Source organism: Pollachius pollachius (assembly GCF_949987615.1).
Source record: "Pollachius pollachius genome assembly, chromosome: 14".
NCBI classification, from domain to species: domain Eukaryota; kingdom Metazoa; phylum Chordata; class Actinopteri; order Gadiformes; family Gadidae; genus Pollachius; species Pollachius pollachius.
In genome coordinates, this window is record NC_136947.1 from 2,130,939 (window position 1) to 2,149,025 (window position 18,087).

At 52.6% G+C, this 18,087-nt stretch overlaps 1 protein-coding gene across 1 annotated transcript in view; it reads right to left on the reverse strand.

Annotated features, from left to right (window-relative positions):
• The window catches only part of lig1 (ligase I, DNA, ATP-dependent), a 36,327-nt gene that overhangs the window by 458 nt on the left and 17,782 nt on the right, over nt 1-18,087 (reverse strand). The window contains exons 12-26 of the mRNA XM_079751445.1: nt 17,676-17,842; nt 17,170-17,246; nt 16,500-16,591; nt 15,236-15,335; nt 15,026-15,111; nt 13,018-13,133; nt 11,571-11,666; nt 10,134-10,244; nt 9,833-9,904; nt 9,008-9,152; nt 8,138-8,220; nt 5,696-5,848; nt 4,471-4,524; nt 2,725-2,868; nt 1,608-1,700 (exon numbers count right to left, since the gene is read on the reverse strand). Coding sequence (XP_079607571.1) covers nt 1,608-1,700; nt 2,725-2,868; nt 4,471-4,524; nt 5,696-5,848; nt 8,138-8,220; nt 9,008-9,152; nt 9,833-9,904; nt 10,134-10,244; nt 11,571-11,666; nt 13,018-13,133; nt 15,026-15,111; nt 15,236-15,335; nt 16,500-16,591; nt 17,170-17,246; nt 17,676-17,842 — 1,589 coding nt within the window. The remainder of the gene's footprint in view (nt 1-1,607; nt 1,701-2,724; nt 2,869-4,470; nt 4,525-5,695; nt 5,849-8,137; nt 8,221-9,007; nt 9,153-9,832; nt 9,905-10,133; nt 10,245-11,570; nt 11,667-13,017; nt 13,134-15,025; nt 15,112-15,235; nt 15,336-16,499; nt 16,592-17,169; nt 17,247-17,675; nt 17,843-18,087) is intronic.

Below are 18,087 nucleotides of genomic sequence, written 5' to 3' on the forward strand. Positions count from 1 at the left end.
CATAACAAAACAACACAAATCGAAATAAAACGACGGCAAGGCATGAAGGCGGAGAGCGATAAAGAGATAGTGACCGAGGAAAGAGAGAGAAACCACCTTTCCCCCTCATTTCTTATCACGAGAGAGCGAGCGAGAGAGAGCGAGTGAGCGAGCGAGAGGAGGTATAATACTCGAGGCAGGAGCAGAGCACGCCATAAAGTCAGGTCAGCGACAAAGAAATAAATAAATATTTTTAAAAAAAAACGACGTGGGAAGGCCCGGGCTAAAAATAGCCGTCTGATTATTCATATCCCCGGCTTTGAAGTCTCACTCTCTCCTCACCCGCTTGACTCGGAGGTAAGCGCTTCGGTTCATGCTAATCAAAGCTGCGGCGGCGGCGTTGCCGCCACAGGGGCTATGGGGCTATGCCTGGCCCCCCTACGTGCTATAGCGGCACACAGCTCCAGCGCCGTCGCCGCGTTAAGAGAGATCCCCTGATCCCCGCGAAGCATCGGGAGCAGCGTTGCCAGATCGGGCCGGCTATGGCCAGGGTTGCCAGGTTGAGCGGGAAATCCGGCCCAATCTGGCAACGCTGATTTGGCGCGTGGCTCTGTATGTTTTGGGGGGTTCCTTCACCCCATCCGGGCCGCCGTTTTGGGCTGTAAAAGGGCGTGAATGTGTGCTGGAGCATCTTTGTCTCAATTTGTAGAGGCCGTAAAAAAATCGTGGCGTAGCCTAGCTGTCTGCTCCTGGTTTATTACCTTTTGGATAGCTAGATGCTACGCAGCCACTCCTAGCTTTCTAAACCCCTGGTTTATTATCATCTTCCGATAGCTGGATGCTACGTAGCCACCACCAGCTGTCCAAGCCTGGTTTATTAACTTCAGATAGCTAGATGCTACGTAGCCATTCCTAGCGGTCTGCTCCTGGTTTATTAACTTCAGATGGCTAGATGCCACGTAGCCATTCCTTAGCGGTCTGCTCCTGGTTTAATAACTGCAGATGGCTAGATGCTACGCAAGCACCCCTATTTCTCTCCTCCTGGTTTATCACAGTGAGGCAGCTAGCCACCACCTAGCCACCACTACCTTTCCATTCGTGGTTTATTACCTTCAGCCACAGTCATCGTCGTAGGACAGACACAGGTGTGGCTCATGACACTAATTATGGGGATGCCCCTTTTGTGTATCAGGGCACGGCTAGTAGACCAGCCTTGTGAGGATGTGCTGGCATAATACCTTCAGATAGCTTGTTGGCGTGTAGCCTCCACTTGCTTTCTACTCCTGCTGGTATAATACCTTCTGGTAGCAGATACGCACGGTTCGTGAGCAGCGTCACAAGGGAAGTCTACTACCCCTGCCCTGGTACATAAAAGGGGCATCCAGGCCTGGAGCCACAGGGGGGGGGGGGGGGGAATGAAGGGAACTTCTACTGATTTAAGGCAAGGGATATATACCTCTTTAGTGTTGTGCTGGGCGAGGACTGCAGTCACTTTTAATGGGCTTTGCTTAGGTCTATTTTAGCGATATCTTTGCCACTGCCAAAGCAGATTTACCCTTGGTTTTGTGGCATTTTATTAATATATAAATATCTAACTATGATCCAGTTATTATAGGACAGCGACTCACCTGCGAGCTGTTGGTGGCGTCTTCGGGCTTCTTGTCGTCTCTGACCCGCAGGAACCGCGGGAACCGCAGGGAAACGCCCTTCTCTGGGTCCACCTGGTGGCAGACAGACAGACAGTCAGACAGACAGTCAGTCAGGCAGTCAGTCGGACAGTCAGACAGGCAGTCAGTCAGGCAGGAGATGGGACGAGAAGAGGGGAGAGGGAGAGACAGACAGGCTGGGGGACGGATAGACAGTCAGTCAGACAGGAAGGAGACCAAGAAGACGGGAGAGAGAGAGGCAGGCTGAGGGATGGTCAGACAGACAGACAGAGAGACAGGCAGTCAGTCAGACAGGCAGGAGACTGAGAAGACGACAGAGAGTGAGAGACGGACAGGCCGAGGGATGGTCAGACAGACAGACAGACAGAAAGACAGGCAGTCAGACAGGCAGGAGAAAGAGAAGACGGGAGCAAGAGAGGGAGAGACAGACAGGCCGAGGGACGGACGGTCGGACGACGGGGGGAGACGGGCGGGGAGTCATCAGACGGGTGGAGGCGCGGCAAACGGGGGAAGACGCCGCCATGGAGACGGAGTGACAGGTGGGTGGGGGGAACGGATGACAGACGAGAACGGCGACAGAGGCGGCGGGGACGGGGGTGATGAAGACGGATCGGGGGGGGAGATGGGACAGATGCAGACGGAGCGATAGAGGACAGCGGCGTGATGAACACAAGAGAAGGACGGAATGACAAGCGGGCGGGGGAGGAAGGAGACGGGGAGACGGGCGGAGAAGGAGGCGCAATGAGGCTGGTGGGGAGAGGGGGTACGGCGAGAGACGAGAGGAGAGGAGAGCAGGTAGGAGTTGTACTGGAGTGTGTAGGAACCCCTCCCCCCCTCCCGCAGATATGAGGCCGTCTAGGACGTCACGCGACTGAAAGTCATTCCCGCAGACGGGATATTCGGGGCCCCTCCAGGGGTCAAAGCCGGGGGGCCGTTCCATTAAAATCCCTCCGGCTAAACTCGGCCGTTTATTAAATAACCGTCGTTAAGAGTCGCTAATTACCCTCGTGATTTATGGACGCGAGAGGGAGAAAGAAAAGGAGGAAGAAAAAAATAAATAAAGTCATCCTCTACTGACCAATCCCATTCCGGCCTTGTAGATGGGGGACAGGGATAGGTCGGCGCACTTGACCTCCCACACCTGGACGGCGTCCAGCCACACGTCGGGCTCTGTTGATTGGTCGACGCGGTAGTAGGCCCGGGGCTTGGGCAGAATGTGTTCCTGGAGGGGGGGGGGGGGAGGGGGGGGGGGGGGGGGGGGGAGAGGAGAGATGAGGGTCACAGCAGAACAAGGAAGGAAGGAGAAGGGAAGATAAAAAAAAAGGAGTGATGAATGAGACAGGGAGTGGGAGAGAATAAGATAATCATCCAGAACGGAGGAATATTCCAAAATAAAAGGAGGAGGGCGAAAGAGCGAGAGTGAGAGGAGGAGGACGAAAACAAACGTGGACAATGCGTTCTTTGAGCGCTGCTCCCATCCCACACCCCCTGGGATAATTGAGCTCTCCGCCGCACGCATTCAAACGACAAAACCGCGGCTGCAGCCAAGTCCCGCATACCAAACTTTACAGCTGAAATAACTACCATTCTAGACGGCGGGATGAACACGGCAATACTGCAGCGTTCGGGGGGGGGGACAGGAAGCCGTGGCTATGCGACACAGTCTGCTGTAAACGGCCACACCGTTATTGACCCAGGGTTCTGTTGTCGTTCGCTCCGTCCTGATCGCCGTCGACCGCGGCGAGGTGCATTCAACTACAGATTTGTTTTTCCTCCCATGGCCACGTCCATCTGGGCGTGCGTCAGGAGAAGGCACTAGTTATGACGGCCGCGGTTGACCCTGGAAGGAGGACGATGGCCACTCTTAAGAGGCTTCCTCGTCGCTTTCGCCGCCGCCACATCCTGCACCTTGTTAAACATCCGCCATACAAGCCATTAGCTATATATCAGCTCTTTTATTAGGTGCGCTTTGGGGTTTCTCTGAGTCAACCCTCTCTCCTTCTGTGAACAGCAAGTGGCCACTGAAGAACCAGGGTCACTTTAAAGTAAGACAGACCGGGAGAAAGGTTCTTGATAAATAAATAAGTGTGGCAGTGCCAGAGTGTACAATTATTTTATAACGGAGATGTCTGCATGCCCATGTTGTGCTCTCTGTGTGTGCGTTCGGTGTGTGCGCGCGCGTACCTGCGTATGATTACGCGTGTGTGCTAGTGTGCGCTTGCATGCATGTGCTAGTGTGTGTGTTTGCGTTTTAAGTCTTTGGACCTCCGGCGAAGCACAGGGCAGCATAGCAGGTCTGCTACTTCAACCCCCCCCACCAACCCACCCAGCAGCAGAACCACCACCCCTCCCTTCCAGCCAGGAAGACTTTATTAGGACGGGGACTGCGAGGCGGACACCATTGTTGGGTTCCTGGGATGTCTCCAGAAGCGCCGGCTTTGAGCATGAAGCCTTTGTGAACGGAGTCTTTGTCAAGAAATTATTATTTTATATAACTACATTTGTTTTGCGGGGGAGACGAATAGCGACAAGCAGGCAAGTTGTTGGTGTTTTTTTTAACAAATTGAATGATATGAGAGTTGACGAAATCGAAATAATAAAAACAGCCAACTAAAGTGCATTCTTGTGCATTCATGATGAAATTACTTCATGGCTTTAGCGCTTTGGATTAGTAGTAGCCTTTTTGGCCACACCCTGCATACACGCATACACACACACACACACACAAACACACTCACACACACAAATCTCCCCCAGACAGACACACTCACACACACACACACACACACACACACACACACACATACACACACACACGTCGTACCTTCAAGAACTTGTAATGCTGCTCTAGATCTTCATCCTTGAAGCCCGTCCCAATCTGAGGAAGATGAAGTGAGGATGTTAATAAAACACAGACACACACACACAAAGTCACACACAGTGAAACAGTACAGCAAACTGAGCAAATCCCAGAGTGCCCAAATACTCGGTGTGTGAACTACCTCGCCTCAAGCGATGTATCACCTCTCCAAGACTTTAACCCCCCCCCCCTCGCCTCCGACACACACAAACACACACACACACACAGCAAAGCTATTAAGACATAGTTGTTCTGATTGATGACAGGAGTCCCCGTCTCCCTGCAGGCTGGCTCAAAGGCACTAAGGTCACTGGCCACCTCCTTTTGTTTCGAGTAGTGAAAGGGCCTTTACAGGAATGCCCAGGGTTCTGCAAAAGTTCCCTTTCTAACCCCAGGACTGCATGCGGTCCTTTCTCTCCCATTGGGAATCTGCAACCGGGAGCCATTTACCCCAACAATTGTTCATGTTTTGTTTTTTTTATACATTGTCGAAGGGACGCCAGTAACACACAGCATGACATCATCTCAGAATGCCATGAAAGGAATCTAGGGAAACGGAGACTCGACCTGAGATGTCTCTGGTATTTCCTTCATGTTTAAGGGACCCTGCAACAAATGAGGACATCACTGATGCACTGGGCCAGGGTGCCAAGGAAGGGGGTATGTTTCAAGGGGGGGGGGGGGGGTTGGCATCATCGAATCTCACCACCCTTAACAATTACCGGGTTCTCTGGAGAGGGGAAGGAGGGGGATCTGTAGCAGGTAGCATTGGCTAGCATACGGGAAGCGCTATGGCACGCGGACAATACACGACTTATCTTTCGCTACAGTCACGCTTCTAAGCCCCTTTCTGCCCCGTGCAATCTAAGAAGGTCACACACACTCAGTGTCTCACACACACACACACACAGTCAGTGTTTCTGTCTCACACACACACACACACACACTCAGTCAGTGTCTCACACACACACACCCAGACAGTGTCTCACACACACAAACACACACTCAGTCAGTGTCTCACACACACAGTCAGTAGAACACATACACAGTCAGTAGAACACACAGTCAGTCAGTAGAACACACACAGTCAGTCAGTCAGTAGAACACACACAGTCAGTCAGTAGAACACACACAGTCAGTCAGTAAAACACACACAGTCAGTCAGTAGAACACACACACACACACATACCTTGCAGACGGACTGGAACTCTTCCCCTTCGTCGTCGTAGCAGGCCAGCAGGAAGCCCCCGTAGGCGCCCACTCGCTTGCCTTTGCCCATGTAGGCTCCGATCACGCAGAGGTCCACCGTGTCGCCCACCCCGTCCAGGTAGTCCTTCTTCAGCTGCAGGGGACGGGACGGGACACCGGCGGTCAAACACACCCCCCTCTGGGTCTATTCTGCTCATGTGCACAGCGACGGACAACGATCACATCTTCGCTTTTCTGCGTCGCCACATTTGGTCGAGGGCTGTATTTCAACGGTTTTTACTATGCTGGAATCGCAGGGCACTGATACGGAACCCTGACCCTCACAGAACCAGGCAGTAGCCCCCCCTGTCCCTCACAGAACCAGGCAGTTCCCCCCCCCCCCCGTTGGAGCATTGTTGACCAATCAGCATCAGATATTTCACAAGGCTTTGGTCTAAATATATGCTATGTATATATATATATATAGCAAATATATAACGTTTACAGACCCGGCCGCCTTCATTGGGACTTCGTTCGGGGACCACGGCCCTTTCCTTATCCGGGGTTCCTTTGACTGTAAAATACCACGTCGTCGCTTCTTACACAAAGTTTCACTCCCAGTTTAACGTTTGACTTTTCCGAGCGGGGGGGGAGGATAATCCTATCTGGGGCTGCCGGGTCGGCGCCTTGTTAAAAGGTTAAATGCAAAGTTCCTCCGCACGAACGGCCCGCGCCACATCGCTGCATTACAACAAATGTCCACAAACAATGCCAATTAAATGTCATTTTCACTGGCAGACACGCACGCCACACACACACACACACACACACACACACACACACACACACAGAGTCCCATACTCCATGTGTGACAATAAGTCTACAGTTTGCCCTTTTCCCGTGCTTTGCTGTGTGTGTCTGTGTGTGTGTCTGTGTGTGTGTCGGTATGTGTGTCGGTATGTGTCTGTGTGTATCTGTGTCTCTGCAGAGTATGAGTGTGCTATGAAACCCCCTCAGTGTGTGAGCGTCACAGGTGAACTGTGGGCTTCGCATTGTGCCGTCTTCAAAGGACGTCCTTAATGAGGTTTTTGTCGGCGTGAACGGACAAATGCGTCGGACCTTTCTCTATAATCCCGCTTTCGTAGCGGTTTGTGTGTGCGTTGGAGGATAGTGCATTTCAGCCATCGCTGCTCTACTTCTCTGTGTTTGGGCGCGTGTGCGCGTGTGTATGTGTTTGTGAGCGCGTGTATGTGTGTTTTGGGCGTGCGTGCGTGTATGCGTGTTTGCGAGTGTGTGCATTTATGTGTGCTTGGGCGTTTGTGCGCGTGTGTATGTGTTTGTGAGCGCGTGTATGTGTGTTTGGGCACGTGCGCGTGTATGCGTGTTTAAGCGTGTATGTGTGTTTGGGTGTGCGTGCGTCTATGTGTGTGTGGGCATGCGTGCGTGTGTGTATGTGTATTTGTGTGCGTGTATGTGTGTTTGGGCGTGCGTGCGTGTGTGTATGTGTATTTGTGCGTGCGTGCGTGTATGTGTATTTGTGCGTGCGTGCGTGTGTGTGTATTTGTGCGTGCGTGTGTGTGTACTTGTGCGTGCGTGCGTGTGTCCTCATTCACTCTCTCTCTCACTGCAATACGATGGGGAGCATACGAAACAGAAAGCCCACTCCCAACAACGTGTAAACGGCTCTTAATCCTCTGTCGAGGGTCTCGGGGGGGGGCAGCGTTTGGCTCCAGCATTTGTCGACTGTTGATTCAGGGGAGGCCAGGGCACCGTCTCCCAGAGGCCCAACCCCTCGACGCTCAACAAACACAGGGGCAGCACCCCCCAGTCAGGACCGGCCCGCAGGTCGGCTGACACAACCTCAAAGGGGGGGGGGGGTGAAGCGGCTGTGATGGTCTTGGATCGAACACAGGGGGGCACATGTCAGAAACGGTTACGTCGGGGTATTACGCGGACGCACGTGCAGAGACAACGTGAGGGCCCCGGCCCGCCCGCCCGTGCACGCTACGGTATTTAACAGGTAGGAGCGGTGTAATTTGATTGTGTAGTCACGCTCGTCAGCCTTGTGTTCGCCCCGTCACGGGTCTCTCTATGAAGTGCCGTGATTAGATCGGGTCGGAATATATAACGAACGATAACTTTCCCCGCCATGCTTTGCCGAACAGGTGAGTAATGCGATGTGAAAAGTCAGCTTTCATTTTCGCTCGTTCGGATTTCAGACTGAGAACGCGGAGTTAGTCGTGCCATTAACCTCCGGGGCAAGACGTGCTTCTGCTGAACGTTACAAATGCTTTTTGTTTTGTAGTGGAACTAGAGAGACGGACTCGGAGCGAAGAGGCAAACATAACAAAATTGATACACACCTGCACTATAAAATGCAGTTGGTCGATGTGTGACACACGCAGGCAGCATTAGCAGTCGCGTCGGGCTGTCTGGTTCCTACCTTGAGCCAGTTGTGAGAGCGCTTGGCGATTTCATAAGTGGCATCCTTTTCTAGAGTCTTCACCATCAACCCCTCGCAGGAATCTGAATGAGGACACACACAACGCACGCACACATTGTACAACACGACTTCAGCTGAACAGAAAGGAAATGAACTGATAAGGTTTTCAGATATGTGGAGAGTCTTTGTTCTTGACCGCACACACTCCGTCCGTCCGTCCATCTCTCTATCTCACTCTCTCTCTCTCTCTCACACATTTCGCAAAAAGCTTGCGGAAATACAGAAATGAAAAAAAAACCTGCATAAATCCCGCACAGAGCGAAAACAGATTTAGGGACAAATGGAAACGGGAAACAAAGAATCAGACAACCATATAACACACGTTAAATTTCCTGTGCAAATTAAAAGTGATGTGTGTTGCACTTCAGGGCGGCGGGGTTGCTACGCCGAAGTGAACTGGCTTTGATTGTTTCTCCCCCCCCCCCCGGTGACAGACCCTGCGGCCCCCCAAATGACTCGAGGGTTTCCGTGCGACTCCGGTCGAGACCCCCGCGTCGCCTGCGGGCATGTTCATTCATCGGCTGAGGCTAGGGGGGGGACGGGGACATGCTTGTAACGGGCTGGTTATGTCCCCACGTTCGCGCAACGCAAGGGGGTTACGGACCCCTTACGTCCTTGCGCCTCCCAAAAATTGTAAGCTCCCGTCACGGCGAAGTGTCAGCGAGGGCTGTGATCGGTCCGCCCGCTAAAACCCGACGCTGAACCAAAACAGGTTCACGACTGCGTCGAAGCGTCTGCTGTGGTCATTGCTTTGCGTGACCACAATCAGCCCTTAGGTATATGGGAGGGTGGGGTCTCCTCCACGCACACCTTTTACAGACTGCTCCAGGAACTCTCCGATGGCCTCCGTGTTGTCCGAGTCGATGTAGCGGGCGAACACGAACTCCCCCTCCGTCTCCGAGAAGCTCTCCTTCAGCAGGGCGCGACGCCGGGACAGCGGCTGGCGCACCAGGGACTGCACACACACACACACACACACACAGAAAGACAGACACACACACCACCAAATTGCACACCATTATAATCATTTTCTCATCATAGCTCCAAGCATCCTAATCATTATGGGCCAAATGCTTAGTGACCCGAATATACACACACACACACACACACACACACAAACAAAAACACTTTACGAAGCAGACACGCACCCAAACACACACCACAAAGATGCTTGCTGACAATGATCCCAAACACACGCATGCGCGCACACACACACACACACACACACACACAGTGCTGTGAGTAAAACTCTAACTACAGGCTCATGTCGCCTCCGATGGCACACATAAACTCATAACAACACACACACGCGCCAGAGTGGAGAGCAGCCGAGGGAGAGGGATCCAGTTACGACGCCCCCCGCCACCCTCAGCTCAGCAGGGTTTGGACACCAACAGCACTCGGCATGTTGCCGGGGCAGGACAGGACGTGCACGCATGATCGCACGGGCACACACACACACACACACACACACACACACACACACACACAGGAAAACAACAGAAGGATGAACCAAACGATGGCCTGAGAAGCGTGTGATTAGACCGAGAGAGAGAGACACGCCGGCGAGGAGGCGTGTCCTGCTGACAAGAGGGGGAAACTCCAGCCCATCAGAGCGGAGGGGACGGCGCTCACCTCGCCGTTGAGGTACAGCAGGTCGAAGGCGTAGACGCACACCTGGACCTTGATCTCGGCGGCATCCACGTCCTGTGAGGGACACACACACACACACACACACACACACACACACTTATTAGCAGGAAGAAAATAACACACGTACGCACACCTACATATATACATATCCATAGTGCCTTACCAGCATCCTCGAGTGTATGCGTTCAACACACCGCGCTTTGATAGTCTTCCATTAAGCTCCTACATCCCTACATACTCTGCATGTTCTCTCCACCCCCCCCCCTCCCCCTCCCCGAGGCACCTTTCTCTTGCGGGTGATGAGGACCTGGAAGGGTTGGATCTGCTTCTTCTCCCGGTCCCAGGCCACAGCCTCCGAGTCCAGCACGCACGAGATCACAGAGTCCTTCTTCATCTGGAGGGATGGGAGAGGGGGTTGTGTTTATGGAGACCGTGTTGGTGTCTTTGTGCTCATGAGAGTGAGTGAGTGTTTGTTTGTGTATATTGCGAGCATGGCTTTGCATACGAGAGTGAGCGAGTGTTTGTGTATATTGAGAGCACGGTTGTGAGTTTGTGTTTATGAGAGTGAGTGGGTGTTGAGAGAACGTGTGTGTGTGTGTGTTGAGAGCGCATATGTGTTGAAAGATAGAGTGTTATAGTAAAGAGTGTTTTGTCGAGAAAGTGTGTGTTTGTGTGTGTGTGTGTGTTCCTGAGTGTGTCAGGAGGGGATAGAGTCGTTTACGCTGTGGGCTGCAGGACTATGAAAAAATTATAATTGCGATTATTTTGTGTGATTACGAACACTTATAGCGATTACCGATGACGAACAAGATTTCGATTAATATCCAATCAATCGTGAAGCCCTGACAGCAGGTGAAGGTGAACTCAAGGTGATATTTAAGAGACACGCGGCTAATGTGGCTTTAGGAGCATAAACAAACCCCTTCCCCCGGAGACAGTGCTCCGTCTCTGAGGCTCCTCAGACTATCTCGACTGTTTGACGAGGGAGCGAGAGAGAATGAGCGAAAGCGAGCGAGTGACTGAGCAAACCCAGAGACAAATGAGAGATGATGGGAGGCAAGCGGACCAAGATAAACACGCCCAGCTCGCCCAAACTTAATTTGAGTACATTAGCATTTGAGACGGGACGCATTAAGAGACCGAGAGGAGACGAGTGAGGGCAGGAGGGAAGAATGGAGTGGAATGGAAATAGGAAGAAGCAGAGTAATGGACAGTGGAATGGACCGAGGTAGGGGGGAGACAGCTGAGTGGTAACCACGGGAGACGAGGGCTACAAAGCAAAAGAAAAAAAAAAAAAATGCGAAGAAAGACCAGACAGACGTGAAAGGAAGAACGGCCCTTGACGGACAAAGGGGCAGGCAGAGAACGCGGGATGGGGAGATGCAGAGCGCAAGACATGTGAGGACTCGTGAGCAGTGAGCACGCGACGCAGGCAGTGGGGCAGCAGGAGACGAGTTAAGTGAAGGAGTGAGTGTGTGAGTGGGAGCAAGCCAGGGGGAATTCTGTACACCGGCGGCGGAACAGACCCCACCTGCCTCGCCAGCGCCCTTTAGACAACACTAGTGCCGCCGGCCCCTCCCCGCCACACACACACACACACACACACACACACACACACACACACACACACACACACACACACACACACACACACACACACACACACACACACACACACACACACACACACACACAGCTGGACTGGCTCTGAGGCGGGTACCTTGGGGATGCGTGCGATGATGTCAGGGTACTTGCTGGTGTTGTCCTCCTGGTTACGGCTGAACACCCGCACCTCTCCGTTCTCCAGGATATGGATCTGTTTGCGGGGGGGGGGGGGGGGGGGTGTTTGAGAAGTTTTTTTTGATGAGAAAAGGTCGGATGGGGACACACACACACACACACACACCATTGGGTGTCACCAGGCAAAGCATTCTAAACCACCTTCTAGATGTAAATGTAAAATAGCAATTTGCGACGTCATTGAGTGCGGCGATGAGCACTCCGTCGGCTGTGGGATCAATCGAGGACGCATGCATTAGGCCCAATTATGGGCAAGTGGGGGACATTTCCTTTCATTTTTAGACCCACAATTTGTTGTCGGAATAACACACACACACACACACACACAGCTGGAGCAAGCACACACACACACACCTGCCCACACCACGTCCATTTCCTAGCCATTCGAAGGTCGTTAATCCAAACAAGCAGCAACACTTTCGATTGCACGTGAAATCACACACACACACACACACACACACAAACAGTGTGTAGCTGTAATGTCAAAAATGCAGACCCTACCAGCAACACACTGAGGACGGTTTAATTAAGCAGCGAGCAACGAGTCCCCCTGCTGGCCGCGGGGAGTCATGACCACTGCAGTGTAGACCACAGGGAGTCAGAAAAGTACGTCACCCTTCTTCGCTCAAACCCCCCTCCATTCCTACGTGCTGCGTCTCTCTCACACCCTCACAACAACCTCACCGCATGCATTACCCTCTCTCTCTCTCTCTCTCTCCATCCAGCCCCCCCTCCCCCCCCCCCCTTCAATTCATTTCAGTTCAAAGACACCTAATTGGCATGACTGTAGCAGAATTAACAACAACGCCAGTGGGGATTCAGTCTACCGGCACTGTATTGACCGGCCTCTCTCCCTCTGTCCACAACTGTCCTTCTCTTTGTTGCTTTAATTCCTCCTTCTCTTCCACTCTTCTCTCCCGTCTCACTAAAGGCAGACAGGCAGGCAGACACACACACACACACACACACACAGCTCGCCAATAGGAGAGGCAGCCTGCTCTGACCTCAACAGCCTGAAGCGAACGCAGAGCTTTTACCAGCTCTTGGAGGAAGAGGCGTGCGTCAGTGAGCACACACACACACACACACACACACACACACACACACACACACACACACACACACACACACACACACACACGGCAGAAGCTTAAGTGATCATTTATACAGCAGAAGAGGCACACACACACACAAATGCATCCAAACACACACACATAGCCAAAAGGCCAATGCATACAAAATTCAGCAGGCATATGTTGGGGGTGACAAACCAAAATAAAAAAAACTAAGATGAGAAAAACAAAGTCTCGCCAACGTCCGTCTGTGCACACACACAAACAAGGACACACACACACACACACACACACCTGAGCACGCTCCCCGTCGTATTTGTACTCGCAGGTGAAGGCCGCCTCGTCGAACCTCTTCATGATCTCTCCGACCCCCTTGGTGGGGTGGGCTAGCATGGGCCTCAGGGGTACACCTGGAGGGGGGGGGGGGGGACAGCAACGGAAGACCCCGGCCTTACGGTCACAACACGGGCACAGGCAGCAGCTCAGACACAGGGCATTACAGGAGGCCTCGGCCCGGGAGCTCATGCATTTTTCATGCCCAGCAAACGGTTAAGAAAATGGTTTCGGTCGTGTGCCAAGCGACAAAGGACAAAAAAATAACAGCGACAACAAAATCGTTTTTTGCTTTAAATCGGGACAAACTGCTTCTGTGTGCGGAGGCAGCAACAGAAGGCACCTGTTTTGTGTGCGTGTGTGCGTGTGCGTGTGTGTGTGTGTGAGACAATATAGGGCTTTTCGGGATTTCTATGATGAATTGGGATTTAAAAATACAGTTTTGCCGCGGAAACTGTAAATTTTTCGGGAAACTTTACGGCGGGACTCGAATGTCCGGAACTCATTCATATTCAATCTTTAATAACTTTTTATTGAAACATAACGGTCACCCCGGGCCTCGCAAAAAAAAAAAAAACGGATATGAAGATGAACTAGACACAGAGATCCTAAAAACTTTATAGGCTATGGGGATGACGTTAATGAAATCACATTTCTTCCCGTGGAAGGGTGACAGTGTGCCGGCCCCCCAAACCCAGAGCGCCTGAGGGGCCACATACTGGGGTCATCCTCTCAGCGGTCACGGCTGCCGCTCGCTACTAGACCGGATAGCCCCGCCCGTTCTGCCGGCGATTTGAGTTCGCCCTGCAGAAGGGTCTGGAGAAGAGCAACACATTTCTTTCTGCTTCCGATACGTTTGTGCGGGAGCCAATCACCGAGCTGGCTTTCCCCCCCCCACCCCCACCCCCCGGCGAGCTGTTGGCTGGTTTAACACGATGACGACAGGGAAGCGACGCCAGGCAGCCAATCGCGTACAGAGTCAGTTGAACTAGGCCCGTCGATCACGCCTCTTGTGCTGAAGGAAATGACAGCAGCCTCCCCAGACCAACGTGCAATCTACGATTGAGCTTGGTCAGGCAATAGCAAGGCTAGCTCGTTACAACACAGCTACCACGAGTTTGTTGCGTTTGATTCTAAACCATTTTTTTTGCAGACCCACGCGATATTTTTTAGACCTCCCCCAGGCTATTCTGTTCAGCAACGATTTTATTAAAAAGAGAAGAAGGCATGATATAAAAGAATGTGCGGATACATATTAGAGTGGTCATAAAGCGGTTCGGCTCAGAGAGCGCTAACTGACCGGTAGGACCTAAGATGTTCTGCATGCTTGTAAATACGTGATGCAGATGCGTTGGGCTTTGTCACAACAGGGCTTGGAATGAAAAACCCATTTTTTCGAAGCAGGCATTTGAAATAATTGCCCGTGTTCCACTTCCCCAGGGCCTGTGTGGATATAACAGGTGCTATCCAGTTAATAATAAAAACCCGTATAACGAGGAGTCAATCCCATTTGTTGTTCCTTCTTTAATTGGAGGGTAAATGGCTTTGCACCCCCCCACTTTGAATTCACAATTCACCTCCATGTGTCGCAATTGGCCAGCCTACCTGGGGTAAGCCTGCAGTGATTGGCCAGCCTACATGGGGTAAGCCTGCAGTGATTGGCCAGCCTACCTGGGGTAAACTTGCAGTGCTTTGGCCAGCCTACCTGGGCTAAGACTGCAGTGATTGGCCAGCCTACCTGGGGTAAGCTTGCAGTGATTGGCCAGCCTACCTGGGCTAAGCCTGCAGTGATTGGCCAGCCTACCTGGGCTAAGCCTGCAGTGATTGGCCAGCCTACCTGGGGTAAGCCTGCAGTGATTGGCCAGCCTACCTGGGGTAAGCCTGCAGTGATTGGCCAGCCTACCTGGGCTAAGCCTGCAGTGATTGGCCAGCCTACCTGGGGTAAGCCTGCAGTGATTGGCCAGCCTACCTGGGGTAAGCTTGCAGTGCTTTGGCAGCTCGTCGATTCCCTCCTTGAGCAGCACTGGCAGAATGACATCATAATTGGGCATCTCGCTGAGGAAGGAAAAACGACCGGGATTAAGGCACACGTTAACAAAAAAAGAGGAAGAAGAGGATGAATCTCCAACAATAGTAAAAGAAAACTAAAAAGTCAACCTAAGAAGTGTGTGCTAGTTACCAGTAGGTCTGCTTCAGGATGAGACTCTTCTCTTCCAGCCATGTCCTGCGGCTCTCTGTGCTCATTCCCTTGCCAGCATCAAGTACAGCGGGCGGGAAATCTGCCGTCGTCGACGGGGGGGGGGGGGGGGGAATGCATTCAGAAGCACAATTAACATCTCCTAATAAGAACCAGAGTCTCCATGGCAACACACTCACCTCATCATCGCGACGACCGCTTCTGCATTGAGCGCTGCGCTCTGTCACGTCGGTGGGACCGCCGTACAGAACGAGGACTGCTTTTAGGGGTCCGACCGGTGGTCCCGCGGTTAACGCGTGTGCGGTACTCGCGCTTGTCGATTGATACGCCGCATGGAGCTCGTTAGGGCTATCCATTCCACGTTCCATTCGTTTTAACAGGATGAATTAATTGTCGTTGGATCCAACGATGATAAACCGGCCGATTTTACCTCGATTAAGAAGGCCCACCTGGCCTGAATAAAAAAGGATAATGCATTTTTTTGTTTTAAACGCCTCTTTGGCTTTTAATGGGCTCCTGCTTCACCTGGTTAAATAATTTGAGATAGGTGGGGGAGTATGGGGGGGGCTCGGTACTAGCCGCCGCCACGCAGCTTTTTTAATGGGAACACGTCGTTAATTAACCTACCTGCTTAAATAAACGGACGAAGAAGAAGAGGAGAGCAAAAAAAAAAAAGAAACATTTCCCCGACAAGACCGCGGATCAATGTAAATTTTCCGGCGGAGTCTGTGGTCTGGTTGACCCTAATTAAAGCGCCGCGCTGTCTGTGAATAAGATACGCATGCTAATTAATCAGCGCTGTGGCTCATTGTATGACGGCGGTGGCCGAGGCTCACCTCTGCGTTCGCCTGCTCTGGTTTCAGACGCCCCCCGACTGAAGTGGGAAAGAGACGGCTGGTGGTGGGGGGGGGTTGTGGATGGGATGGGCCGACCGAGGCTGTTTAGCATTCCGGGATAACAACAACAACAGCCCGACACACACACACACACACTTAGGCCGAATGGCTTGTGGGCACAGGCACCAATTTCCACGGCCGGGGGGGGTCTCTGGCATTATGCACCCGGCTTCACCCGGCGACGCCGTGATCGCCGAAACCTCCACATCGGCCCGCCGCACAAACGCTTCGGGAATAGCAGCACACTCGAGAGGAGAGCGGCCACGACGGGGACCCCCACCCTCTGGTCGCGTGTTGGGGGGTGTGTGTGTGTGTGTGTGTGTGTGTGTGTGTGTGTGTGTGGGGCTGACCTTGGCCGGGGGGCGTCAGGCACACGGCCTGGGTGAGGGCTGCCAGGACACTCTGCTCCGCCAGCCCGATCCGCAGCTTCCCCCCCAGGGACCTGGGGACACACACACACACACACACACACACACACACACACACACAGACACACACACACACACACACACACACACAAAACAGAGAGGGAGACGGAAAGGAAGGTGTGAGCGTGCACACGTACACACAAGTAAGCAGTGGCTTACTTGTGTAGGCCACAAGCCACTGACACGGACATTTCTAAAACTAACTGGTACCCATGACAACGGCTGTGTGCTTGAGCAGTGGGCAGATTTGGGAACAGACGTGAGAGGAGGAAGGCATTAGGTTCGCAGCGGACTCCTCGTGGGAGAGTGTGTGGTCGGCACGTCAAGAGCAAATCCAAGATTTACTGGCATGTTGGAAGGCACATGTGGTTTAAAGTGTATGCTTGGAGACGCAGTGGAGTAAGGGAGTCTGTGTGTGTGACTGTCTGTTGGCATTTGTGTGTGTGTGTAGGTGTGTGTGTGCGTGTGTGTCTCTGTTTTTCTGTGTGTGTCTGGGGGGGGGGGGGGTTGTGTGGGTCTCTCGGTCTGTCTATGTGTGTGTGTGTCTCTCGGTCTGTGTGTGTGTGTGTGTGTGTGTCACAGTGTGTGTTACCTGACTATGTAGCGGGCTTCTGAGAAGCGGCACGCCACAAAGAGGCCTTTGATGATGTCGATTTTCTTATTCATGGCCTGCGGTCGCCGGGCGGAAATTGAGATTAAAAAGAAGTGTGGGGGGGGGGGGGGGGGAGAGAGAGCGAGAGAGAGAGCGAGAGAGAGAGAATGCACAGCGTGAGTGTTTGTGTGCCACACCGGCAAGAACAGATTTTCACGTTCAACAGAGTTCAAATAAATTAGTGACAAAAAAAACAAACAGGCGAGGAATATACATTCCGTGACATCCCGGAGGGATTAACAAAAGCAAACATGTACCCCCCCCCACATCACGCCACTACTGGGCACATTCTTTCAGACTAGCAGCCAGCTACCTCCACCGGAGTAAATTGCCTATCAAGCTGTTACTTCCTCCACCAACCGCATCCTTTCTCTCTCCCTTGACAAACATAAACCAAAAACTCCCAACGGAACTTCAAATGAAACCCATGTCCTGCTAGCACCTACCGAGTTCCCGCTCATGCTGGCGATCTCCTTCATTTTGGCGAACACCCCCCCCGCTGTGAGATTGGCGGGCTGGAACATGGTGCGCTGGTTGCTACGGGAACTCTCCGCCACCAGGCCAAGGTCGCCCTTCTCCTGCGCCTCCGCCTTGATCTTGTCCAACTGTCGCCCTGGCAACAAATCAGATCCCCGAGATTGTGTAAAGATCGCGGGCGGGCCCGGTGCAATAAGAGCGAGAGGACGGGAACGGTGATTGGCAATTAAGGCCAGGTGTGTCATAGTGTCTGAGTGTTTGTTTTTGTGTGTGTGCGCATTGAGCACGCAAGAGAGACTGAGAGTGACTGAACGAATGAATGAGGCGTGTCGGCTTATTGGTACAGCTATCTGCAGGTGTGTGCGTGTGCGCGTGTGTGCG